The sequence below is a fragment of the Corylus avellana genome, chromosome 3, assembly GCF_965113065.1.
Source record: "Corylus avellana chromosome 3, dhCorAvel1.hap1.2, whole genome shotgun sequence".
NCBI lineage: Eukaryota > Viridiplantae > Streptophyta > Magnoliopsida > Fagales > Betulaceae > Corylus > Corylus avellana.
The window spans coordinates 9,113,354-9,138,347 of record NC_142492.1 but is presented as its reverse complement, the minus strand read 5'-3'; the positions used below and the strand labels follow the sequence as shown (position 1 = coordinate 9,138,347).

Below are 24,994 nucleotides of genomic sequence, written 5' to 3'. Positions count from 1 at the left end.
AACTTTTATGCTTTGTATTGTTAATATGAATTAGCAATATATACTCATATTGTCTACCTTTGTTGCAATTTGATAAAACTGTACGTTTTTAACTTGAGGTTATAGGGTTTAATATATTTAGCTTGTGTTGCGTACATCTTCCTGTTATGAAATCGGTTCAGTTTCATTCCCCAACGCATATAAAGTCGATTTTACCGATAATTCCATCAAAAACCCCGCATCCCGTTATTATTGCACAACTACATAGAAAAAATATATAAATACGTAAAAACTTTTTAAGCTCTGCAACAAAAGTCAAACGGTAAAAGTTTCACATATATTTGATTCTATTTTCTCTCTAACTCTTTTTTTTTTTTTTTTTTAATGTTCATTTTAAACTACACCTATGCTCACAAAGATTTTAACATATTTTAATTTATATGAATTAAACTAAAATTAAAGGTCTTATGTTTTCATTCATTTGAAACATTTTTTAAGTGTTTTGAAAAAGCCACGACTTTTTTTAATCTATATAAAAAATACAATAGAGATGCTTTTAAGTTTTAAAATTAAATTATAATGAACAATTTCGTGCATAACAAAAATTATGTGCTAGTTCTTGTAATATTGTGAAGAGTAATGCTGCAAATAAAACTTTTATTTTACTATTATATCACACGGTTAATGTGATTATGTGAGAGTCAATCGTCCTTGAAATTTTTATTTTTTTTATTTTTTTTAACCATGGTTGATTGGCACAATAACATTACCAGAGTGAGATAGCACAGGGTAAAAGTGAGGTGTCATACTGTCATCCACTAATTATAAAGCATGGATTTAATAATAGAAATAAACAAAATAGATGTCATCGTCACGCACCTCTTCCTACCAAGTTTTGCTTCCTATCTATAAAAGGAAGAAGATCTTCTTTTGCCTTTGCATTATTCTTTCCCTGTGAGAATATATACTTGAGATGGATTTCTTGAGCTTTGTAATTGGCCTTTGCCTCATCTGGATTTTAATCAAAACCTTCCATATGATTCCTACAGGCAAAGCAAATCACAGAAAGCTTCCACCCGGTCCAAAACCATTTCCTGTGATAGGAAACCTCTTAGAGCTCGGTGATAAACCCCATATTTCCTTATCCAAACTTGCCAAGTCTCATGGCTCAATCATGAGCCTAAAACTAGGCAAACTAACAACAATTGTAATCTCTTCAGCAGACATGGCCAAACAAGTCCTCCAAACACACGACCGAAACTTGTCGAATCGAACCGTCACGGAAGCGCTCCGAGCCCATCAACACGGCGACTTCGGCTTGCCATGTATACCCATTTCAAGCCAGTGGAGAAACCTTCGCAAAATATGCAACGGCCAACTATTCTCCAACACAGCACTTGACGCCAACCAAGATCTCCGGCGCAAGAAAGTGCAAGAGCTCCTCGCTGAAACTCATCAAAGCAGCCTAACCGGTGAGGCAGTAGATATTGGCGAAGCGGCTTTCAAGACTTCGCTTAATCTGGTATCAAACACCATTCTTTCGGTGGATTTGGCCGACCCGAATTCTGACACGGCAAGAAAGTTCAAAGAGGTCGTGTCGAATATCATGAAAGAATTAGGGAAACCCAACTTGGCAGATTTTTTTCCTGTGCTTCAGAAGATTGACCCCCAAGGGATAAGGCAGCGCTCGACAGTTAACTCTGGAAAGATGATAGACCTCTTTGCCCACATGATTGACGAACGGTTGCAGTTGAGAAAAGTGTCTGGTTTTATAACGAATAATGATATGTTAGATACCCTTCTCAACATCACTGAAGAAAACAATGAGCGGATGGACAAGACCTCAATGGAGCATTTGATCTTGGTTAGTTTTTTTACTCTCTGTTCTCCCCTTAATTCTTTGATTTATTTCATTATTAATTAGTCATCTATTTACTGTTTAAGTGATTAAATTTATCTCTTCTTATTAGCTTAAATTTTTAGGATAACTGATAATTTAACATGGTATCAGAGCTAAAGGTCATAAGATCAAACCGTGACTTCGTCAATTTACCCTCATTTAAATTAAATATTTCACGTGTTGGCCCCACTATTAAAAGAGAGTTTAAGTTTATTCGTGATGGGGAGTGTGAAGGTACTAATTAAGTAATTAAATTTATCTCTTTCTATCAACTTATCCCTTTAGAATAACTTGTAATTTAACATTTACTTTGATTTTGATGGATATCATGTTATGGGTTAGGGTGATGCTAAAGACAACGCCCGGCGTGCATCATCAGTGATGCACGCCAGGCATAAAATTTTTTTTCATTATTATTATTATTTTTTTTAAAAAAAAAAAAAATTATGCCTGGCGTGCATCACTGTAGATGCACGCCGGCGTAATTCGTATCATTACTCTATGGGCTATCATTGAAGAGAAATTATTTTATGGTTAAGATTGGCTTTTCAGACATGAAAATTTTAAATTATTAGCTTTCATGCATACCGATATATGTAAAAAAACAAAGTTATGACTGTAAAATGATCTATCGTACCTGATTGAGTGCAAACAGAATTTCTGATTTATTACAATAGATAATTGTTTTTGAGATAGAAAAATAGGTTGATGAAAAAAAAAAAAAAAACTCTCAGTTCGCAGTGTGTAATTGAATTATGCATTTCTACTGGATCATCCTTGTATATATGAATTATGCATTTCTAGTTCGCAGCGTGTAATTTTCTGACGTCATTTGCGATCATTTTGAAAACATTTTTACATTCTCTCAACTTTCATTCTTCAATTCTGTCAAATCTGGAAGATTTGACACAAGATCTGTCAAATCTCAATTCTGTCAGTGAGTACAAAATCCCCTCAACAGCTTCCTTCAACAAAACAAAAAATCTTGAGGGCCGAGAGCAAATGGATGTCCCCAAATCAGCCACTTGGCCACATTGCCCACAGCTTATTTGTCTCGCATTCGAGAATCAAATTTTCTTTGGCTGTTTTCTCATGTAAAATTTTGATTATTTTATTATTTTCTACTCTTAAGTGTTCATTCTTCACGTCAATGAAAATTATAATTATATGAAATAACAAATGAAAAAGTATATATAACATTTAATGATAATTTTTATTATCACGTCAGAAAATAAGCACTTAAGAGTATGTAGCATTTATTGTTTACATATTGGACATGAACTGCAATTCATTATTTTTTCCTTTTTTTTTTTGACATGGGATCACGTACCACACTTAATTATATATACATCATTTGTGTTGGAACTAGTGGTGGGTATTTTAGAAATTTTTAAAATACGTCCGTCCAATTAGGGTTTAGGATTTTTCTTATATATATATATATATACTGAAATCATTAATAGCAAAATACAGCCGCCTTTCTGTGGACGTTGGAACATTGCCGAACAACATTAAATTTGTGTCTTTTCTCTCTCTTAAACTTTTTTTTTTTTTTTATTCTATATTGTTTATTATTGTTGTGCACAGTAACAAAATTTTGGCTTCTCCTCTTTCTGATGCAGGTTTCACTATAACTTAGGTAATTTTTAACATCATATTTCAAAAAAAAAACATAAATAAATAAATAACTTCTGGATGTTACTATTTAGGATTTATTTGTTGCTGGAACTGGTACAACTTCAGCAGCATTGGAATGGGTGATGTCAGAGGTACTCCGCAACCCAGAGGCAATGGCACAAGCCAAATTAGAGCTGGAGCAAGTAATTGGCAAAGGCAACCAAGTCGAGGAATCAGATATTTCTCGGTTACCTTACTTGCAAGCAATAGTCAAAGAAACATTTCGGCTGCACCCCGTAGGTCCTTTGTTATTGCCTAGGAAAGCTAAAGCAGATGTAGAAATCAACGGTTATATTATTCCAGAGGGTGCACAAGTGCTAGTGAATGCATGGGCTATAGGCCGAGACCCGAGCTTATGGGAGAATGCAAATTCATTTATGCCGAAGAGGTTCTTGGGGTCAGAAATTGATGTCAAAGGCCAGCACTTTGAGCTTATACCCTTCGGTGGTGGAAGGAGAATATGTCCAGGTTTGCCGCTGGCAATGCGAATGTTGTACTTGATGTCGGGTTCTCTTATCCACACATTTGATTGGAAGCTTGAAGATGGTGTTAAACTTGAGGATATGAACATGGATGATAAGTTTGGCTTAACTTTAGAGCGTGCTCATCCTCTGAGAGCTGTCCCTATTCCAATTTAAAATAGGTTAAAAATTTTATTTTGTTGTAACTTAAGAAGATAATTTGTTTTTTTGAGAAATATGTTTTAAGTCAAAAAGTAATTTTGGCCGCACAGCCGAGGGGGAGATTCTCCCCCTCCCCCCCTCCTCTCTTTCCCCCTCTCTTTCCTTGATCTGTTCCCCCCTCCCTTCCCCATTTTCCTTCCCCCCTCTCTTCCCAGATCTGTTTTTGTTTTTGGATTTCGCTTTCTTTTCCCTGTTGTTATTCTTTATTTGCTTGTTTATTTTTTCTTGCTAGGTGTTTGTTTGGGCACACTTTGTAGGTGCCGCTCATCCGGCAAGCACGCGATCGGCTTTTCTTCCGGCTGCTGTCATCCGCCTAGTGTGCTCCTATTTTTAATTTTTAGTTGTATTGCTTTGATTTTCCCTGTATTTTTCTTGTTTTTCTTGCTGCTTGTAATAAGGCCATGTCCTCTTTCTTGATCTCCTCGCTTGTTATTTTGGTCCAGACCCCTGGGGTTGTGGATGTGAACGATATCCTGGCTTTCAGGTTCAGGAGGATGTGTGTCGGCATGGCGTCCTTTTGATCCCAGGGTCGAGGAATAAGAGCTACCTATGCATTAGTTTGTGTCTGCCTAGCGCAGATCTGTTATTCCAACTGAAGATTAGTTATAGGTTTGCGGATGTTTGGCGTCTTTGATGTGTAATCTTTTAGCTACGACTTTGATCTTTAGCTTCGGCTAAGATCTTTCAAAACGTTATGTTCTGTGATTGTAAGAGTTTTAATAAAAAAAGAAGATAATTTGTTTGGTGTATTGAACTTTAATTTCGTCCAATAGCAAATATATATAGCTTGTGATTTTGATGATGACTTCAAATTGACCATTAAAAAATTATCATCTAGAAGCTCCCTCTGACTCATGCTTCGTTGTCCAGGATCCTTACCGATGATTGTATGTCATAGGACGTGCATGGGAGTTAAAATCCATCTATCTTCCCATACTTTAATTGATTCACCTTTCAAGTATTTATAAATAAATAATAGTTATATTTATTATTCTATATAACTAGGGATGGTTAGTAAGTTACTTGGTTAGGATTGAACTAGAAGTTGGGTTGATCCATTACCAACAACCTTTTAACCGTCGTTTTATATGAAGTAGAACTTTGAGTTTTTAAAATTCTAAGTTCTAACCATTTTGGTGTGCTTGGTGGTAATAGCTATATAGATACGGTGGTGGTAGATTAAAAAAAAAAAAGCACTGAATCGTGTCATCCTCTGGTTTATCTTAGTTTTTGGGCTATGTTACTTGAATTAGTTCAAGACCAGCCCATAGTTGAGGACATCGATCTCTTATTTTTTAACGGGTTGAAATGGTTGTGCTTAATTTTTGTAGACGCTAGAGTCTGAAGGGGGTTTGGGCTTAAAAAATACTTAAGACTTTTTTTTTTTAATGTAAAAATGTGTAGTAGGAGCGGGTGCCCACACCTGCCACTCTTATATATATGGGATTCTCCATTGATAAAATGAGGGTACTAACCATAGAGACTTAGAGAAAAAATAACTAGGAAGCTGTAGAACTGATGCGTGATCAAAACCGGTGTCATGGGGATGGCGGTGTGTGCAACACAACACGCTTGGGTTGCACATGAGTGCACATGCGCTAGTGGAGAACGGCGAACAATACGTCAAAGGGCAGAGATGAAGGACGATCAGCACGTACGTGGAGAGAAAGGTTGTGAAAACGCAACAAATCCAAGCTCTAAGTTGCAAACAAAACAAGAAAACAAATAAAGAAATGAGGAGAGAAAAGAGGAAAAGGATAAATTGATAGGAGGCTGAGCTCCTCCCTCCTCCTCGGTGGGCAAACATACACTACAAAAAAACGATTTTTTATTGACATAAGTTTTTTGACGTGTCAGGTGGTCTGACACGTCAACAAATCCTCCAGACCGGGTAATTTTGACGTGTTTCAGGCGTTAAGTTTGTGGGTGTCAGAAACAGAAAATTTCTGACGTGTTAGATTTAACACGTCAGAATTTTTTGACATGTCAAAATTGGCACGTTAGAAAATTATTTTCTGACGTGTCACTTTTTGACACGTCAGTAAATTTTTTCTGAATTTTCACGTCAGAAAATTTCCTGACGTGTCAAAATTGACACGTTAGTAATTTAAAATTTATTAAAAAAATAATAAATTTTCGTTTTTTAAAAAAAAATTTCTGGAATTTGTTTTTTCAATTAAAAAATTTATTAATTTAAATTATTTTGCAATTAAAATAATATATATATTTTTTAATTCTTTTCTCCACCGACGTTCTTCCGGCCAGCTCTCTGATCCCTGATTTCTTCTTTTCTCCATTTTCTGATCACTCTCTCCAGCTAGCTCTCCCTCTCTCTTTTTTTCTCCATTTTTTCACTCTCTCTTCTTTCCTCCATTTTCAAAATCTCAAACCCAAAAAATCTTCAAAAAATCAACCTGATCGAGAAATCAAAAACCCGAACGTCAAACCCAACAAATCTTCAAAAACCCAAAAAATCTTCTTATCTTCTCTTCCCATTTTTTTTTTTTTCTTCTTCTTCTTCTTCTCTTCTTTTTCTCTTCTCTTTTTCCTTTTCTTCTTCCCTCTAGAGGGAGCTGACCGACTGCATGTACAGAGAGAAGAGGGAGATTGAGAGAGTATCCGGAGAGAGAGAGCTCATAGGTCTGGGGAAATAAAAGAAAAGGCCAGAGAAAGTTGAATATATAAAAGAATAAAGGGAAAGATTAATAAAAGAATAAATTAAAGGAAAAGAAGAGGGAAAAAGTTGAAAATTCCGCTATTTTTTTTTTAGTGACGTGCCAACATTTAACACGTCAGAATTTTTTGACGTGTTATTTTTAGCACGTCAGAATTTTCTGACGTGCTAATAATAACACGTCAGAAACCTAATATAAAAATATATTTATTTCTGGCGTGCTAAAAGTAGCACGTCAGTAATTTCTGACGTGCTACTTTTAGCACGTCAAAAATCTGTATAAAATATATATATATATATATATATATAAAATTTGTTGACGCGCCACTTTTGGCTCGTCAACATTTACTGACGTGGCAAAAAATGGACACTATTTGCCACGTCAAAAGATTGCTGTTTTTTTGTAGTGATATGAGACGCTTAAAGCTTAAAGGCGGAGGGAAAACACAGAAAGAGAGAGTGTGGAGCCTTTAAAAAATTCTTGAAAGAAAGATTTTATTTAATACAACCATGTAGGGCTGGGCGTCGGTCGGTAAAGTCGGTGTCGATAGAAAAAAAAATTACTTTCGCACCAAAGTCAGTAAAGTTGGTAAATTCACCGACTTTTTCCGACTGTGATTTGTACCGACGAGTCGGTTACAGTAACAGTCGGTAATGTCGGTTTGGGCTGGGCCACAATCAGTGATGGGCTCAATTGGAAAATCAAACCCAAACAGCAAGAAAAACATTTTTCCTCCACTTTCTCGGCAACCAAACAGCAAGAAAAAGAATTCAAAATCAGATTAAAAACACAACTTAACCCAAAAAAGGCACAAAAACTCGAAGCAAATCATCGTCTAAAACTTAAGTAATGCTACAAGTCTTTCTTGTGACCCTCTTGAGTCCCTTCAAAAATGATGTGGCTATTAAATTCACCATTGAGCTTGTGATCGATCATTATTGGATTTTGATCAAATTGTGAATTTAATAGCCACATCATTCTTTGAGGGATTCAAAAGAGACACAAGAGGAATTTGTAGAGTTACTCCTAAAACATGCTTAGCAAGAAAAAGCCTCTTTTCCTCCACTTTCTCGGCAACCAAACAGCAATAAAATAAAATCAAAATCGGATAAAAAAAACACAATCAGTGAACCAAAAAGGTAATCATAACGGAGAAAGGTGGAGTCATGAGTGAGAGTGAGAGAGAGGCGAAGATGAGAGTGGAGAGAAAGAGATCCAGAGATGAGAGGCTCGTGGCTAGGGTTAGTGAAACTATGCAAGTATGCAATATATATATATATAGGTAATCAAAATGACATCGTTTTGAGTACATAAAAACGACGCCGTTTTGATTACCTATAGGCTATATATATATATATATATATATATATATATATATATATATATATATATATATAGTTTCCAATTTCCCCATTTCCCTAACCCTAGCTGCCTCTCTTTCCCATCTACGGATCTCTTCGTCTCTCATTCTCATCCCTGCCTCTCTCTCACTCCAACTCTCATCTCTGCTCACTCCCTCTCATCACGATGCCTCTGTTACTCGATAATGTCGATGTCGGTGTCGGTGTCGGTCGAAAACCGACTTCACCAAAACCCCTACTGCCTACCGAATCAACAATGTCGGAATATAAAAATTCATTCCACCTACCGTCCGTTGTATAGTCGATTACGGTCGGCCCACAGTCAGCACACGGTCGGTACGTGGCACACGGTAGATTTGCCCAGGCTTACAACCATGTAAGTTTTGACGTTATGTGTAATTAATATATTTTATTCTATTTTATTTTGTTCTTTGCAAATAAAAAAATTAATTTAAATAGTAATATTCTAACGTTCCTCTCACTATGAAATCTAACACATTCAAAAAGATACACGTCTGTCAAACCTTAGAAAGAGAGCAACGCAGAGAGAGCATAGCAGAGTGGAGAGAGAGAGTTATGAGTCCCTCCTTTCCACCCCCTTTCTCCTTCTCCGTTGGCCCTCCTTTTTCCTACCTCCACCATAGATTGACTAGGGTACGTGTGTCAATGGTCCTTGGGGTGCTTTCTAGTGGCGTGTGGCTGGCCAGTGGTGGCACGTGGAACACATAAGAGTGTGTTGGGTTTTGTTATTGTATTTTCGTTGTTTTTAAAAAAGAATGTATTTGCACTACATTTGCTTTTAGTAGCGATCTATGGGGTGAAGTTTTATTTATTTTCTTACATTTTGCTTTTATAAATCCTTAAGAATAACAGAATTGGTTTCCAGTCGGTCTGTTGTTTTCTTATGGTTCATTTTCTGAGAGCAAACCATAAACCGATGACGGAGGAGTTATCAAACATAAAGAAAAATTGTCACTATAGTAAAGGCAACGAAAGGGATTGCAATTAATAAAGCACTAGTAACGGAGATTAAAAAAAAAAAGAAAAAAAGGTAAAGTCCACTTAACTCCCTCAAACTACCACCCCAATAACAATCTACCCTCAAACTATCAATTGCGACAATTTACCCCCCAAAGTATCAAAACAATGACAATATACCCCCAATTTTTAAAAAATGACGAAATTACCCTTACTAAAATAAAAATAAAAATTAAATTACTAAAATTAAATTTTTTTTTTTCAAATTTTTAAGGGTATTTTTGTTTTATTGAAAATTTTATATGGGTAATTTCATCATTTTGCTAGCATTGTGGGGTACATTGTTATTGTTTTGGTAGTTTGGGGGTAAATTGTCATAATTGATAGTTTGGGGCCGGGTAGTTTGAAGGAATTTAGTAGACTTTACCAAAAAAAAAAAAAAAAAGAGGGAATCAAGGACCTGACAGTGGATAGAGACGTGATTCGTTAAAATTTGTTGTAGATCTGAAATTGTTTGGGACGGCGACTTTTCATAGATATTGTCTTATAATAGCTCGAGGGGTTATTGCGTATATTATAGATAATATTTGAGTTATGAAAATTTCAAATTATAGCATTTTGTCCAATTTTATTATTATATGAATGAAGAGATCATAGGTTAAAAAAAAAAAAAAAATTCTTAATGAGTGAGGCCAAACACTGAATGCGATGATGGAAGATTCCTCTTCTCCATAATTACAGTGATCTGTCATTCTCCATAATTGCAGTGATCTGTCATGACTTGTATGAAAATATTTTCTATTCTCAAAGCATTTCCTTAGTTCTACAAACATCGAAATTGGGGGGTAACTGTTGGGTCATGGATCAGCCATTACATATATATACGACAGTCTTCGGACCCAATATTCAGGCCCAATCGTCAGGATCCGAGATCTACACATCTAAGACTATGAAATCCAAGACCCACTTAGCCGAGACCATAAAGTCCGAGACTAACTCAGGACATACAGGTCTCAACAAAGGGAATAACTCAGATATCCTGAAAGATAATGCCGTTGATGAATAAGTGATTTTGTTTATTCAAAGGATACCATATCCATTTACAATCCAGATAATTTATATCAATCAAGATACGCCCGTTAACATCTAAGATCATAAAGACGACCGGATCCCATTCGGATGCTCTAACTTAGCTTAACCCAAAAGCTTAAATGCTTATCCACTGATTTTAGGCCACTAAGATCACGAAACAGCTAACAATATGATCCTACATTTAAATATTTGCGCAGCTGATATTAAGGGATAAGATTCCTTGATATGTTGGAAATCGAACTCTATCTTTGCCTATAAATACAAGTCATATGATTGATGCAAAGGTAATTGCAATTCTTGCTATCTAAGCTTTGTGGTTAATATTTTTTCTCTTTCCCATTCTGACTTAGGCATCGGAGTGTCCCCGCCGGCTCACCCCCGGTCTCTTTGATCCTTCTTTCTTCTTTGCTGTGCAGTCAACATCCGTGTATTGGTCAACTTGAAGCTCGGCAGGCGTGCCATGTCGTCATCAGGAAAACTATGCTTTAATAGTTTGGTGCCGTCTGTGGAAACTCGATTTTCATCAGTTCATATATATCCACTAATCTAGAATGGTGACTACTTGTTCTACGGCAGCAACCTCCAAAGCACCGCCACCACCCAATCTAGCCGAATTCATGAAGCAGATGTCTGAATCTATGAAGGCTCTGAAAAAGCAGAATGAAGACCTGGCTGTAAGACTCACAGTCGCTGAGGGCCGCAATAGCCAGAAGGGCCAACAGCGAGAGGAAAGGCAAGCAAAAAGGCATGAAGAACGGCGTGAGAGGGAAATACGTGCAGAAATTCACAATGGGAAGCGTATGGCCGATTCGCATCGCGAGGAAGAAGCAAGCTCAGTTCAAGCTAGCCATCATACTACTGTCTAGAATGAGGAACGTCATGAGCAGGAGAACCCAGAGAGGTCTCAACATACTAGGCATTGACGGGAGCAACCTCATGGGCGGAATGAAGGCCAGATGAGTGCTGATATGGAAGATCTTAAGAAGAAGTACGAAGAGCTAACTCGCAAGTTGGCTGCAAAAGATGAAAAAACCCCTGCTGCCGGGCATATGGACAACACCGACCTGCCTTTCACTGATCAAGTGTCAGGTTTCCCTTTACCTGACAACTTTAAAATGCCTCGCGTCATGGAGTTCGACGGTAGTGACGACACTTCTGAACATATGGAAAGTGTCCGTTCTCATTTTTCCCTTCATAGGTTTTCCAATGAAATAACACGCTGAATCTTTGCCCTCACTTTAGAAGGAGCTGCTCAGGATTGGTTCGCTAGATTGCCTGCCAAGTCAGTAGACAATTTCAAAGAACTCAGATGTCTCTTTTTAAGCCAATTCCTGGCAACCCGGAAGAGGAAGAAGCACTAAGCTTGTTAACTATCACTTCGTCAGGGGAAGGAAGAGAGCCTGAAGAATTTCATGCATAGGTTCAATAAAGAAAAACTGTTGGTAGAAAACCCGGGTGATCAAACGGTAATATCCGCATTATGGCATGGAGTCAGGCCGAATCGGCCTCTAATGGCCGAAGTGTCAAAGAGTTCGACAAAGATAACTCTGTGCGAATTTATCGCCAAGACAGAGGAGTATATCAATCAGGAAGAAATGATTAAGGCTCTCACGAAAGGTCAAGAGGAAGAAGATCGAGAAAAGGAGGACGCCAAAAAGGAGCTACCTGCAACGTCTACCCTGAAGGAAGAGAAATTCCAAAAGAAAGTAGTAAAGAAGGTTGTACCATCATTCTCGAAGATAGAACCTCGGTGACGTGAAGATCGAAGGTTCACACCTTTGAATACCAGGGTCAACGAAGTGTTCATGGAGACTAGAAGGGACCCAGCGTTCAGATGGCCGAGTAAGTTGCGAGGTGATCCAAGGAAGCGAGATCGGACGAAATTCTGTGAGTACCATAACGATCACGGGCATTTGACGGAAGACTGCATAACCCCGCTACAGGAAATTGAAACTTTTATTAGAAATGGAAGGCTAGTAAGATTCCTAGTAGGAGAAAGGAATCGAGACGTGGTTCACAAATAGCCCCTCAAGGTGGATGCAAACCGAGATGCAGAGGGACGAGAGCCGAGACGTGATCGGGATGATGGTCCAAGAGAGGATCCGAGACCCCCCCGGGATCAAGGAGTGGTAGGTGAAATCCACACTATTGCTGGAGGAATAGAGGGTGGAGGACAGTCTAACTCGTCCAGAAAAGCCTATGCTAGGAAAACACAGGAAGATGAAGTCTTTACTGTACAGAGACCATCCAAGGTTGCAAAAAAGGATTCAGTGGTTCTACCTTTCTCTAAAGAAGATGCTAGGGGGGTAATGCAGCCACATGATGACTCGCTAGTTGTAACAGTGACGGTGGCCAACCATATGATCCATCGAATTTTGGTGGACAATGGGAGTTCGGCTGATGTTCTATATTGGCCGGTCTTTAAGCAAATCGGTATTGATCGTGACAGGATCAAACCATTTAGCTCTCCCCTGGTTGGATTTGCAGGAGAGCAAGTTCAGCCGATTGGCCTTATTTCACTCCCTGTAACGGCAGGGACAACACCTAAACAGAAGACTGTCATGGTAAATTTCCTGGTTATTGATCGACCAGGTGCCTACAATGCCATTATCGGTAGACCTGCTTTGAATAAGTTAAAGTCCATAACTTCGACGTACCACTTGACGATGAAGTTCTCGACAGAACAAGAGGTCGGAGAAGTGAAGGGGGATCAGACTCAGGCGAGAATATGTTACAATACGTCTTTCAAGAAGGTCTCGGATCTGACTCCTATTGTAATTGGTACAGTAGGTGGTAATAGTACGAATGAGCCGCAGGGAGAGCCAACTGAACCTCTGGAAGATGTGGTAGTTGGTGAAGGCAAGATTTTGAAGATTAGGACACAGCTCAGTCCTAGAATCCGAGACAGTCTCGTCACCTTCCTGCGAGGAAACTTAGAAGTTTTCGTATGGACCCATGAGGATATGCCAGGAATTGCTCCTGAAGACATCCTCCATCAGCTGAATGTGGATCCGAGTGTGAAGCCGGTGAAGCAAAAGAGAAGAAAGTTCGCTCCTGAGCGGAATATGGCTATAGCTGAAGAAGTGGAGAAGCTTCTCAAGGCCCGTTTCATTGAAGAAGTGTATTATCCCGATTGGTTAGCCAATGTAGTATTGGTCAAAAAATCCAATGGGAAGTGGAGGATGTGAGTGAATTTTTCCAACCTCAACAAGGCTTGTCCAAAAGATAGCTTTTCATTACCCCGCATAGATGCGTTGGTAGATTCAACAGCTGGGTATGGCTTACTCAGCTTCATGGATGCTTTCTCTGGTTACAACCAGATACACATGCATCCAGAAGATCATGAGAAGACTGCTTTCATAACTGACCGAGGCCTGTACTGTTATAAAGTCATGCCCTTCGGTTTGAAGAATGCAGGGGCAACATACCAGAGGCTGGTTAATAAGATGTTCCGAGACCAAATCGGACGTAATATGGAAGAATACGTTGATGACATGTTGGTCAAGAGTGTGTTGCCACAAAGTCATACACTTGACTTGCAAGAAACATTTGCAACCTTAAAGAAATTTGGGATGAAGCTGAATCCCTCAAAGTGTGCATTTGGAGTCTCGTCAAGAAAATTTCTCGGTTACATGGTGTCAATCCGAGGAATAAAAGCTAACCCTGAGAAGATACAAGCAGTCTCAGATATGCAGTCTCCAAGAAATTTGAAACAGCTCCAACAATTGACGGGAATGATAGCGGCACTAAATCGGTTCATTTCACGGTCAACCGATAAGTGTCTTCCATTTTTTAAAGTCCTGCGAAAGGCTTTTGAATGGACTGATGAATGTGAAGAAGCCTTCGGGCAACTGAAGAAGTATTTGATGAGTTCGCCCCTGTTAAGTCAGATAATGCTCAGAGAAGTACTGTATCTGTACTTAGCTGTGTCTCCAACAGCTGTCAGCGCCGCATTAATTCGAGAAGAAGAAGAAATTCAGAAGCCCATGTATTTCATTAGCAAAGCTTTAAGAGGTGCGGAGGAAAGATACCCCCAAATGGAGAAGCTGGCTTTTGCCTTGATTATAGCATCCAAAAAACTCCGACCTTACTTTTAAGCTCATACCATCAGAGTATCGACAGAGTACCCTTTGAAGAAAGTATTGACAAAGCTAGATCTGTCGGAAAGATTAGCCAATTCGGCAATTGAGCTAGGAGAGTTCGATACTGAGTTTCTCCCTCGAAGTTCTCTCAAAGGCCAAGCACTGGCTAATTTTCTAGCAGAATTCACTAATCTGCCAGACGTCATCAGTTGGCCAGGTGATGAGACTTGGGTAATTTCCATAAACGAATCATCTACGAAGAAGCATGGTGGAGTTGGAATAGTGATGATTACTCCTAATGGGGAAGAATTGCTCTTTGAAGTTGAAGTTCAAAACCACAAATAACGAGGCCATGTACGAGGCAGTCCTGGTAGGACTCGGTTTAGCTCGTGAAATGGAAGCCAAATTTGTGGAAATACGAAGTGACTCCCAGGTCGTCGTAGGGCACATCCGAGGTGAATTTGAAGCCAAGGGAGACAAGATGAAGCTGTATTTATCTAAAGTGCAGGAAATGCAGAGTCTATTCAGTAAGTTCAGCATTATGAAAATTTCGAGGCCAGAAAATGAGAGGGCAGACTGATTGGCCCCGAATAGCCTCAACAACTAATGGAGAGATTGAAGCCGAGACTCCTATCCAAATTCTTTCACAGTCATCCGTTACCGAGATAGTGTCGGTCTCGACAACCGAGATCATACCTGATTGGCAACTGGAAATCGTGGAATACCTGAGAAGATGAGTACTTCCCTTAGAAAAAAAAAAGCTGGCTACCCGGTTGAAGGTAAGAGCCAAAAGGTTTACAATGGTAAATGGAATCCTTTACAAGAGGGGTTTCATGTTACCGCTCTTAAAATGTGTTTCAAAGGAAGAAGGAAATTATATCCTTAGAGAAATCCATGAATGGATTTGTGGAAGCCATTATGGAGCCAGAATACTGGCACATAAAGCAGTCCGAGTGAGTTTTTACTGGCCCAACATGAGTCAAGACTCGGCAGAACTAGTCAGAAATTGTGACAAGTGCCAGCGATTCGCAAATATCACTCATCAACCTCCTGAAGACCTGAGTGCAACCTTATCGCCTTGGCCCTTCTCCCAATAGAGAGTAGATATAGTGGGACCATTGCCTTGGAGTAGGGGAGGTGTAAGGTTTGCAGTTGTTGCTGTGGATTATTTCACCAAATGGGCAGAAGTGGAAGCATTAGTGAATATCACAGCCAAGGCAGTAGAGCGATTTTTATCAAAAAACGTCATATGCCGATATGGCATTCCCTATGCATTCGTCACGGACAACGGTAAGCAGTTCGACTGCGACTCCTTCCGAGACTGGTGTGCCAAGCTCCGAATAAGGAACTACTATTCATCTCCAGGGCATCCCCAGGCTAATGGGCAGGTGGAAGCCACCAACAAAACTATTTTCAAAATCTTGAAGAAAAAATTAAATGATTGTAAAGGAGATTGGGCTGAAGAGCTTCCAGAAGTTTTGTGGGCATACCGAACAACCAAAAGAATTCCAATTGAGGAGACACCATATGCCTTGAGATTCGGGACTGAGGCAGTCATTCCAACCGGGGTAGGCTCGGGCAGTTGTCGTGTAGAGACCTTCCACCCCGAGACTAATAACGAGGGTTTACAGCTACACCTGGACTTGCTACAAGAGAAACGGGATCAAGCCCAAGTGACTATGGCAGCATATCAGGCAAAAGTGACTCGGTATTTCAACAAGAAGGTCAAGCCTCGGAGCTTCAAGGTTGGAGATATGGTCCTACGAAAAGCCACTTTGGCGACCAAGGACCCAGCTGAGGAAAAGCTGGCTCCTAAATGGGAAGAACCTTATAGAGTGATTGAGTGCAAAAGGGCAGGAGCATACCACTTGGTAGACTCCAAAGGTAAGGCTCTTCCGAGGCCTTGGAACGCTGAGCATCTTAAAAAGTACTATGTCTAAATGCTGCAATATGTGATTTATTTGTCATTTCATTATTTTTGTTTCAATGAATAAAAGTATCTCGGAGTTAAACAACATACAAAGTCCATAAGTACAAATGATTTTATAAGTCTCGAAAAATACAGCTGAAAAGGCTCTTCCGAGCCCCGAAAAGATGCGACCAAAAGAAGCTCTCTTAACCCAACATAACCCGGAGTTAAGAAACCTAATAGAACTCCCCGAGACCTAACTCGGAGCAGCATAACTATGGGTAAGTCCGAGGTTAAACCAAAAAACCTAATGAAACTCCCCGAGATCCAACTCAGAGAGGCATAACTAAGGTTAAATAAAATACCCCGAGACTTAACTAGGAGAAGTATAATTATAAGTTTTTTTGACTACCTTAAAGTTTTGCATCAAAAGATTATTCGAAAACTCGTATAAATGCAAAAAACTCAATACATTAAGCAGAAACTTGAGATATACATAAGGAATCCTTAATAGGTTCTACATCATCATTCTTTGGAGGAAAAAGTAGGAACGACATTAGTGGCCTCGGCAGATGAAGATTCAGCAGTATTGCCCTTGGCAGATAGGGCGTTATCAGGAATGGTCTCGGCATTTTGGTGAGGCTGATCCAAGAAGGGCTCGTAGAAGAATTCCTTTATGCCAGCTGCGTCAGGCATTTGTTTTGGACCCAGGTTGACCAATTGCGTCATAGCCGCATCTGAGCAAGGGATGTCCTCGATGTTTACCTTGTCAAGGTCTAACCGACGCCTCGAATCCTTTGCCCATGTCCGGAAGGTCTCGAAACCCAGAATAAGCCCATCAGCCCAGGCAGAATTTCGAACCCATGAGGCAAAACTCAGCTGGCCCAGATAGTTGGCGGCTCGGGTTCTAGCCTCCTTTAGCTGGGCCCTCACTTGGGCATACTTGCCTTTGAAGAATTTGAGCTTCTCCTCGGCTACCACTTTGGCTTCGTTCGCCTTCGCTGGCCAGGCCTTTAGATCCGAGACCTCATCTTGAGCTACTTTCAGTTGATTCGAGACCCCTGCGTGAGTCTCTTCTAGTTGGGTCAGGTCTTCTTTAATTATAGAGTTGTCCTCATATAGACGGTTCACCTCGCCTCGGAGGCTCTCATTCTCAATTAGCAACTCAGCAATTCTGGATTCAGCTTTGGTCCTAGCCGCGGCGGCCTCAGAAGTCTCGGCCAGCAATTTAGACTGTTGCTGACCCGAGCGTAACAGTTCCTCATCTTGCGCTGCCACGACCTTCAACAACTCCGCATTCTGGGACTCCAGCTCAGCGACCTTGTCTTGAAGACGACTTGTCTCAGTGGCCGAGTCTTGTACCGTCTTCCAAAAGTAGCTGTATAGTACCAAAGACTTCATGATGCTCTGTAGCAAAAATTTGGTTAGGATGCGATAAATAAAAAAAGAAAAAAGAGACAGAAGGGAAAGTTGGAAAACTTACAAAGAGTTGGAAGAAAATCATTTACTCAGTCATGCCCTGAGCGGATGTATCACGTTCCATACTTAGGCCCTCATGGGGAATCAAATCCACCAGAGCCTGAAAAGGGTTGCCCTTCAGGTCACCATTGAATCTAGCAAGGGGTCCGCCGACAGTCCAATTCACCCCTTGAGGCCTTATGATTACCTCGGAAGAAGAAGAAGTCTCGGTAGCCGATACACTCTCGGCATCGGAGGCCCTCTCGGGAGCAAAGGCCTTCTCGGCATTTAAATATGTCAGCTAATGAACCTCGATAGGTTCCGGAACCTGAGCCATATGCTCATCCTCGGCAATGGGTGATAGCGGCTTGAGTCATGTGCCTTCAATTGCAGCCACAGTATGCCCCTCGACTCTTTCTTGTACCATCCCTATAGAGCCTTCGAAATTCCCTTCCAGCTCTATCTTGTCCAAAATGTGCTGGATATTCGAGCCCAGAGGTTGAAATGACACGGACTCTATAGGGATCGCATTCTCTGCAGCAGCTCCCGCTGAGCCTAGAGGAGTAGCATTCAGTGGCCGAGTCGAGATGGACTCATTTGCAAGGAAGGACTCAACCTCCGCCGCAGATCTTACCACAAGCTTTGGACCTGTTTTTCTCCTGGCAGCTAGAAAGCTGGCAAACTGGTCCTGCGCTTTTGTTTCGGCCACCTTCTTCAGTTTCCTCTTTTTAGGTTGAGGAGCCTCGACGTCCTCAGGCTCGTCAACCAATTTCAGAACTTTGGCTACTCGAGGAGGAGTGCTGAGCTTCTTGGCTTGGGCGTCCATTTTCAGGGGTCCAGTAGTTCGGAACTGCGGGGCTGCAGGTTGAACTGGGCCTCCACTTATTTTCAAAGCTCCACCAGTCTAAAGAGGAATATTCTTTTGTTTCGGCAACACGACCATTTTTTCTTTTCCCTTGTCAAGCCTAGATTTTCGAGGGGTAGCCCTTGGGTATTTGCTATTGGAGGACTCGAGGAGGCGAGACTTGGTTCTCGGACAACCACGGAGGCGAGTCTCTTCTTTTTTCCACCAGCACCTCCCTCAAGGGTGTCGATGCCCTTTCCCTCATAAAATGTCCTAATCAACAGGGTGTAGTACATCAAGCTTTCATGTTTCTGAGCCCAAGCTATGATACTGTTCAAGCACTTCTGCTCGTCGTCATTCAAGATCGGTTCCTTAGCAGCATTTTTAGAAGGGACACTAGTTTCCCGCGGCACCCTCAGACCCTCAGCAACTTCAGTGGGGTAGAACTCCCACTGACTCGTGGCGAAAAAGTACTTAGCCTTCCACCCGTGGTTGCAGGAATACTTGCCATCCATGTTAATGAACTTTCCCCGTCGAGACTGAAAGTTGTACAGGCCTTCACATTTTGGGTTCCTTTGAAGCCGGTATATCCATAAAAACTCCCGTGTGGTGAGATACTGCCTTGGACCGAGGGCCATTGGCCAGAACAAGATACAGGCATATATGACCCTCCATCCGTTGGGCACAATCTGATGCGGAGCCAGGTTAATAAGACTCAGCAACTCTCGCACTACCCGTGGGAAAGGCAGTCGGAAACCAGAACGAAACATGGTTTCGTAGAGACACACCTCGTGTGCGTCAGCACGCACAATGGCACCAACATGTTCGTCATCAAACCGAAGCTTCACTGATTTGGGGATGAAACATTCCTCTCGGATTCTAGCTTCGTCGGCTTTGGTTAATTCCGACCGCTAGCAGGCTGGGTAAGTATTGCCACCGAGGCCATCGGAGCGTGATCCTTCATCACCAGACATGGTGATATTCAGAAAATGAGGGGGGAAAAGCGAGAGAATGAGAAGTTGGCTCTCGAAGAGCGAAGAAGCAAGGCCTAAATTTTGTTGCGAAAAAATGGAAGATGAATGAGTGGAAGAGGGGACAACAGTCTACTTAAAGGAGCTCCCCTCGGTAACATGCGCATTTAATGCACTAGGAGGAGCACGCCTCTTCATATGACACAAGCAGTGTACTCGAGTGTCAGAATTTATTACTTGACAGAGCCTCGGAATTCGAACCGACACCATTTAAAATTTTGAAATTTGAAATTTAAAATTCAAAATTCAAAATATGACCGCTTCAAAATTTGAAGTTCAAATTTTCCCGCCTTAGTCATCCGAGACAGGCCTCGGAATATTATTGGTTGTCTTGTGAATTTTCCTGAAGTAGCAGGTCTTGGGAGCTAGACCCATTCCGTCAAAACATGAAATTTCCTTAGTTCTACAAACATCGAAATTGGGGGTAACTATTGGGTCATGGATCAGCCATTACATGTATATACGACAGTCTTCGGGCCCAATATTCAGGCCCAATCGTCAGGATCCGAGACCTACACATCAAAGACTATGAAATCCGAGACCTACACATCCGAGACTATGAAATCCGAGACCCACTTAGCCGAGACCATAAAGTCTGAGACTAACTCATGACATACAGGTCTCGATAAAGGGAATAACTCAGATATCCTGAAAGATAATGCTGTTGATGAATAAGTGATTTTGTTTATTCAAAGGATACCATATCCATTTACAATCCAAATAATTTATATCAATCAAAATACGCCGGTTAACATCTAAGATCATAAAGACGACCGAATCCCACTTGGACACTCTAACTTAGCTTGACCCAAAAGCTCAAATGCTTATCCCCTGATTTTAGGCCACTAAGATCACGGAACAGCTAACAATATGATCCTACATTTAAATATTTGCGTAGCTGATATTAAGGGATAAGATTCCTTGATATGTGGGAAATCGAACTTTATCCTTGCCTATAAATACAAGTCATATGATTGATGCAAAGGTAATCGTAATTCTTGCTATCTAAGCTTTGTGGTTAATATTTTTTCTCTTTCCCATTCTGACTTAGGTATCGGAGTTATAGCTCGGCAAGCGTGCCATGTCATCATCAGGAAAACTGTGATTTAAAAATTATTATTATTAGGACACTATTTTTAATCTAAATGTTTAAGATAATGAGTTTAGGTTTATTATTATTTTTTACAATTTTTTTAATGTGAATACAAACTTCACAAGTACATTTACAACTAAATTATTAGCTGCTAAATTGTTAATTTGAATGTAAATGTTATCAAACGGACAAAACCATCGTGGGGACTCTTCAATAGACGAAGGGAAAGCTATCTTCGATTTTGACCATTTAAGGTCGTTGGTAGTTGCTTCTGCCGACAAGAATCTGTAGAATCATGCTCAAAACTAGCAAATTAATTGCCATAATCATAGAGTAGGGTTTGTTTGTCAAAAGGACTGAAAAATAAAAAATAAAATAAAATAAAAAAATTTACTATTTATCTCAAAATCAACCATAACATTTTTATTTTTTTATTATTATTTAAAATTAAAAAAAAAATTACAATATATATATATATATATATATATATATATATTATTTCATTTTTTTCAAACAAAACATTCTTACTTTTTTCTTCACATCAATCAAATCTATTACAGTTACAGTCTACTTCATTTTTAAAGTCCTTTCACAAACACAACCTATGATTAGGGCAAAAAGTCTACCATAACATCTACTCCATTTTTCCTTCTTTTATTATTTGTTTCCTTGAGAATTGGATATTTTTTAATAAAGCTATATTTACTCTTATGTTTTTTACACAATTTTTTCTTATTTATAAGTAACTTTTAAAATCATTTATAAGCATAAAAAAATAAATAGAAAAATGAAAGTAAATATAAGGTTACTCTCTTTGAATAATACAGAGTGATGGACCATGGTGAGATTCACAAGACAATTTTGGATTTGAAAAGGAGATATTTTAACAAAGCTAGCTGCTGCAAGAGGAAATCTCATAGAATTTGTAATATGACTGATTGATTGTCACAGTCTGGGACCATTAAAATTTTTGTTTCTTACGTACGTTTGGCAGGGGCAGAACCACATTTAATATGGAAGACTGCACTCCCCCCAAAACTTATGAAAAATTGTGTAAAATTTATGGCTCGTATGAGATTGGCCAGATGGTTTTTATTTTTTATTTTATTTTATTATTTTTTATTTTTAAATTTTAAATTTTTGAGATTAGATGAGATCCACATTCATCCGTTCACTTTTGTCATCGTGGTGCCTATTCTTTACATTTAGGGTAAATATATCATACATTTTTGAATCAATTTGTCAAAGTTCAAATTTTTTGAAGTTTTTTTTTTTTTTGCAATTTACTCCTTATGTGCAGCTAGATTAGTTAAAATGCAACATTTTGCCACGACAATATAATAATTTTTTATTAATTTAATTTAAAAAATTAATAAAAAAATTGAAGGGGTGGCTTCCCAGTGGTGAGCAAACCACAGTTAGGGTGGCAGGAGGGTTGAGCCACCGCTTAGGTGGTTAGGGGTGGTATCGGCCACCCCATACGGCCCGTATGGGGTGGCCGAAACCACCCTCAGCCCCTTGGGGGTGGTCCAGCCACCCCTAAATGCACCCGATCCCCCTTTTTTTTTTTTTTTTTTTTGGCCAAGGGGGTGGCTGGGCCACCCCCTTGGCCATGGGGTGGTTCGACCACCCCCAGATCGGGCAGGGGGTGGCTGGAGCCACTCCCTTGGCCAAAAATGGGGTGGTCCGGCCACCCCATTTTGGCCAAGGAGTGGCTGGAACCACCCCATCTTTTTTCTCCTTTTTTCTTTTTTATTTTTTTATTTTTTTTTATTTTGCTTTAAAAAAAAAAAACAAAAAAATTTAATATTAAAAAGTTGCTGCACCTATCAGATGGCACTGTAGCTGGAACAGTGCCGTTCCAACTATAGTGCTGGCCCCATGCTGTTGGCAAACGGGGCCGTTGTATCTCCTTAAAGTGATTTGGGTGGCCTACTGCACAAAGGAATGATTGATCACCATTTTTGACCTTTAACTTAATTTTTTTGTTTTTGTTTTTTTTATTTTTCTTTTATGCATTGAGATGACATGAATCCATAGTTTCTGAACATTTTACTAGGATTTGCAGACCCAAGATCTTAGCAGATCTAGATTAGTTCCAAAAAAATGTAATTATTATTTTTTTTTACATGTCCGCACAAATAAAGGAAAAGAGGAAGAATAATTCAAATTAATAACTTTCATTTCATAAGGCGTGATCTCCAGTCGATTGAACTTGAACAACCATATTCAAAAATGACAAATTGCCCTAATCATAGATTACTATATATATATCCACGATCTCTTGAAAAAGATTTTTTAAAAAAAATATATCGAGAAAGTCTACCATAACATCAACTTCATTGTGAAGACTTAGCCCCACACTTCATTTTTGTTTTTTGTTTTTTGTTTTGTTTTTTCAAACTATCTACTTTTCAATAACACCCTCACATTCTACCTTCTAAGTCTTTTTCTATTTTATTTAAATATTTTCATTATTCTTACTTTTTTTTTTCATGATTACAAAATGACTTCAAAATTATTTAAGAGGAAATAGAATGGAGAATAAAAAAACTAATTAATTATTATTATTATTATTATTATTTTTTGGCTTGTTGGGTAGTGAAAAACTCAACAAAAAGTTTAACTAGTCTCGGGAGCTGGATGCACTATCTCGGTGAGATAATTTTTTGCTAGCGTATTAGTCAAATTAGCAAAAAAGTTAATTTGACTAACTAAATGCATACGGACAAAACCGATCGTATCCATCGATTACGGAAGCAAAACCTATCTATCATCTTGACTATCGACTAGAAGCAGAGAATCTGAAATAGAATGTAAGGGAGATGTATTCTTAGCGCAGGTGAGAAGTACTTATTAAAAAATATATATATTTTTTAAGTGCTTTAAAAATATATATTATTTTATTAAATTGGTTTGTAAGATTTAATTATTACACGCTCTCAGGGGCGAAATTCTCATTATAGAGAATTTCCTCAAAACTTTTGAAAAATAATTTATAAGTTTATAGTTTGTATATATGTGAAGACCCTTTCAAAATTATATATATATATATTAGGTAAAGTCCATATACCTCTCTCAAACTACCACTCAATTGACAATGTCTCCGCCAAATTTTCAATTGTGACAATGTCTCATCAAACTACCAAAACACTGTCAATGTTCTCTCCAATGACGAAACTACCCTTAGTAAATAAAAACAAAAAATACTAAAACTTATAGAAAAAACTTAGAACTAAAAATAAATAAATAAATAATAAATCCAAAGGGTGAAAATTTTCAAATTAAGAAAAAAAATCATTTGTATAATAAAAAAATTAAAAAATTTGATTTTTTTGTTATAAAAAATGAAGTCTTTGTTTTTTGTTTTTTGTTTTTTTATTTATTACTTTTTAAGATAAAAATTTATGTTTTAAAAAAATTAACAATTTTCGATTAAGAAAATAAAAATTTTCTTTCTCTAAAACAAAATTTTTTTAAAAAATGTTTCTTTTAAATAAAAATTTCTGTTTAAAAAAATTAAAAATTTTCGTTTCAAAAAATATTCATTTTAAAAAAAAATTAAAATTTTTCGTTTAATATATATATATACTTTTTTAAAAAAATATTTATCTTTAAATTAAAATTTTCATTTTCATTTTCTAAATTTTAAATTTTATTTATTTATTTTTTTTAAAAAAATTTAAAAATAATTATTTTTCATTTTTTTTTTAAAAAAAAAATTTAAAATTTATTTATTTTTTGAATTTATAGGAATACTTTTGTTTTATTGATAAATACATAGAGGCATTTTTACCTTTTTGCTACCCTTAGGAACATTGACAATATTTTGATAGTTTGGGTGGACATTATCACAATTAAAAGTTGGAGAAACATTATTAATAGTGATAATTTGAGGAAGGTACGTAGACTTTACCCATATATTTTGTTTGACCTCCAGCTATCACATCTAATCGATCTTATCCTTTATTTAATAAATTTAATAAATAATTTAATTCTTCTTTATTAAGTAATAAATTTAAGTCTTCAGTAAAATGCTGCTTGTAGAAATATCAGTAACCCTCTTTTTAATTTTCACCCGTGACAAAAAATCGCGCATGATCATGAAAGTTCTTTAAAACTTGTTGACTTCTATTAAAAAAATCCTTGGAAATATGAACGTGGAGGCTGAGTGGGAGGATTTGGATCCACTAAAATTCTTAAAGGAAATTTTACATCTAGGTCGTATATTT

The 24,994-nt window shown here is 38.4% G+C and overlaps 2 protein-coding genes across 2 annotated transcripts; both read left to right on the top strand.

Annotated features, from left to right (window-relative positions):
- Positions 1 to 932: 932 nt before the first annotated feature.
- Positions 933 to 4,993, top strand: LOC132176683 (geraniol 8-hydroxylase). The gene is made up of 3 exons (XM_059588956.2): positions 933 to 1,843; positions 3,589 to 4,199; positions 4,472 to 4,993. The coding sequence occupies exons 1-2, from the start codon at positions 953 to 955 to the stop codon at positions 4,192 to 4,194; spliced, it is 1,497 nt and encodes a 498-aa protein (XP_059444939.2). The 5' UTR covers positions 933 to 952; the 3' UTR covers positions 4,195 to 4,199; positions 4,472 to 4,993.
- A 6,308-nt stretch (positions 4,994 to 11,301) lies between these two features.
- On the top strand, positions 11,302 to 15,007 carry LOC148586755 (uncharacterized). Its single transcript, XM_088514312.1, has 6 exons — positions 11,302 to 11,517; positions 11,731 to 12,063; positions 12,370 to 13,529; positions 13,635 to 14,359; positions 14,468 to 14,658; positions 14,750 to 15,007. The coding sequence occupies exons 1-6, from the start codon at positions 11,302 to 11,304 to the stop codon at positions 15,005 to 15,007; spliced, it is 2,883 nt and encodes a 960-aa protein (XP_088370438.1).
- Positions 15,008 to 24,994: the final 9,987 nt, after the last annotated feature.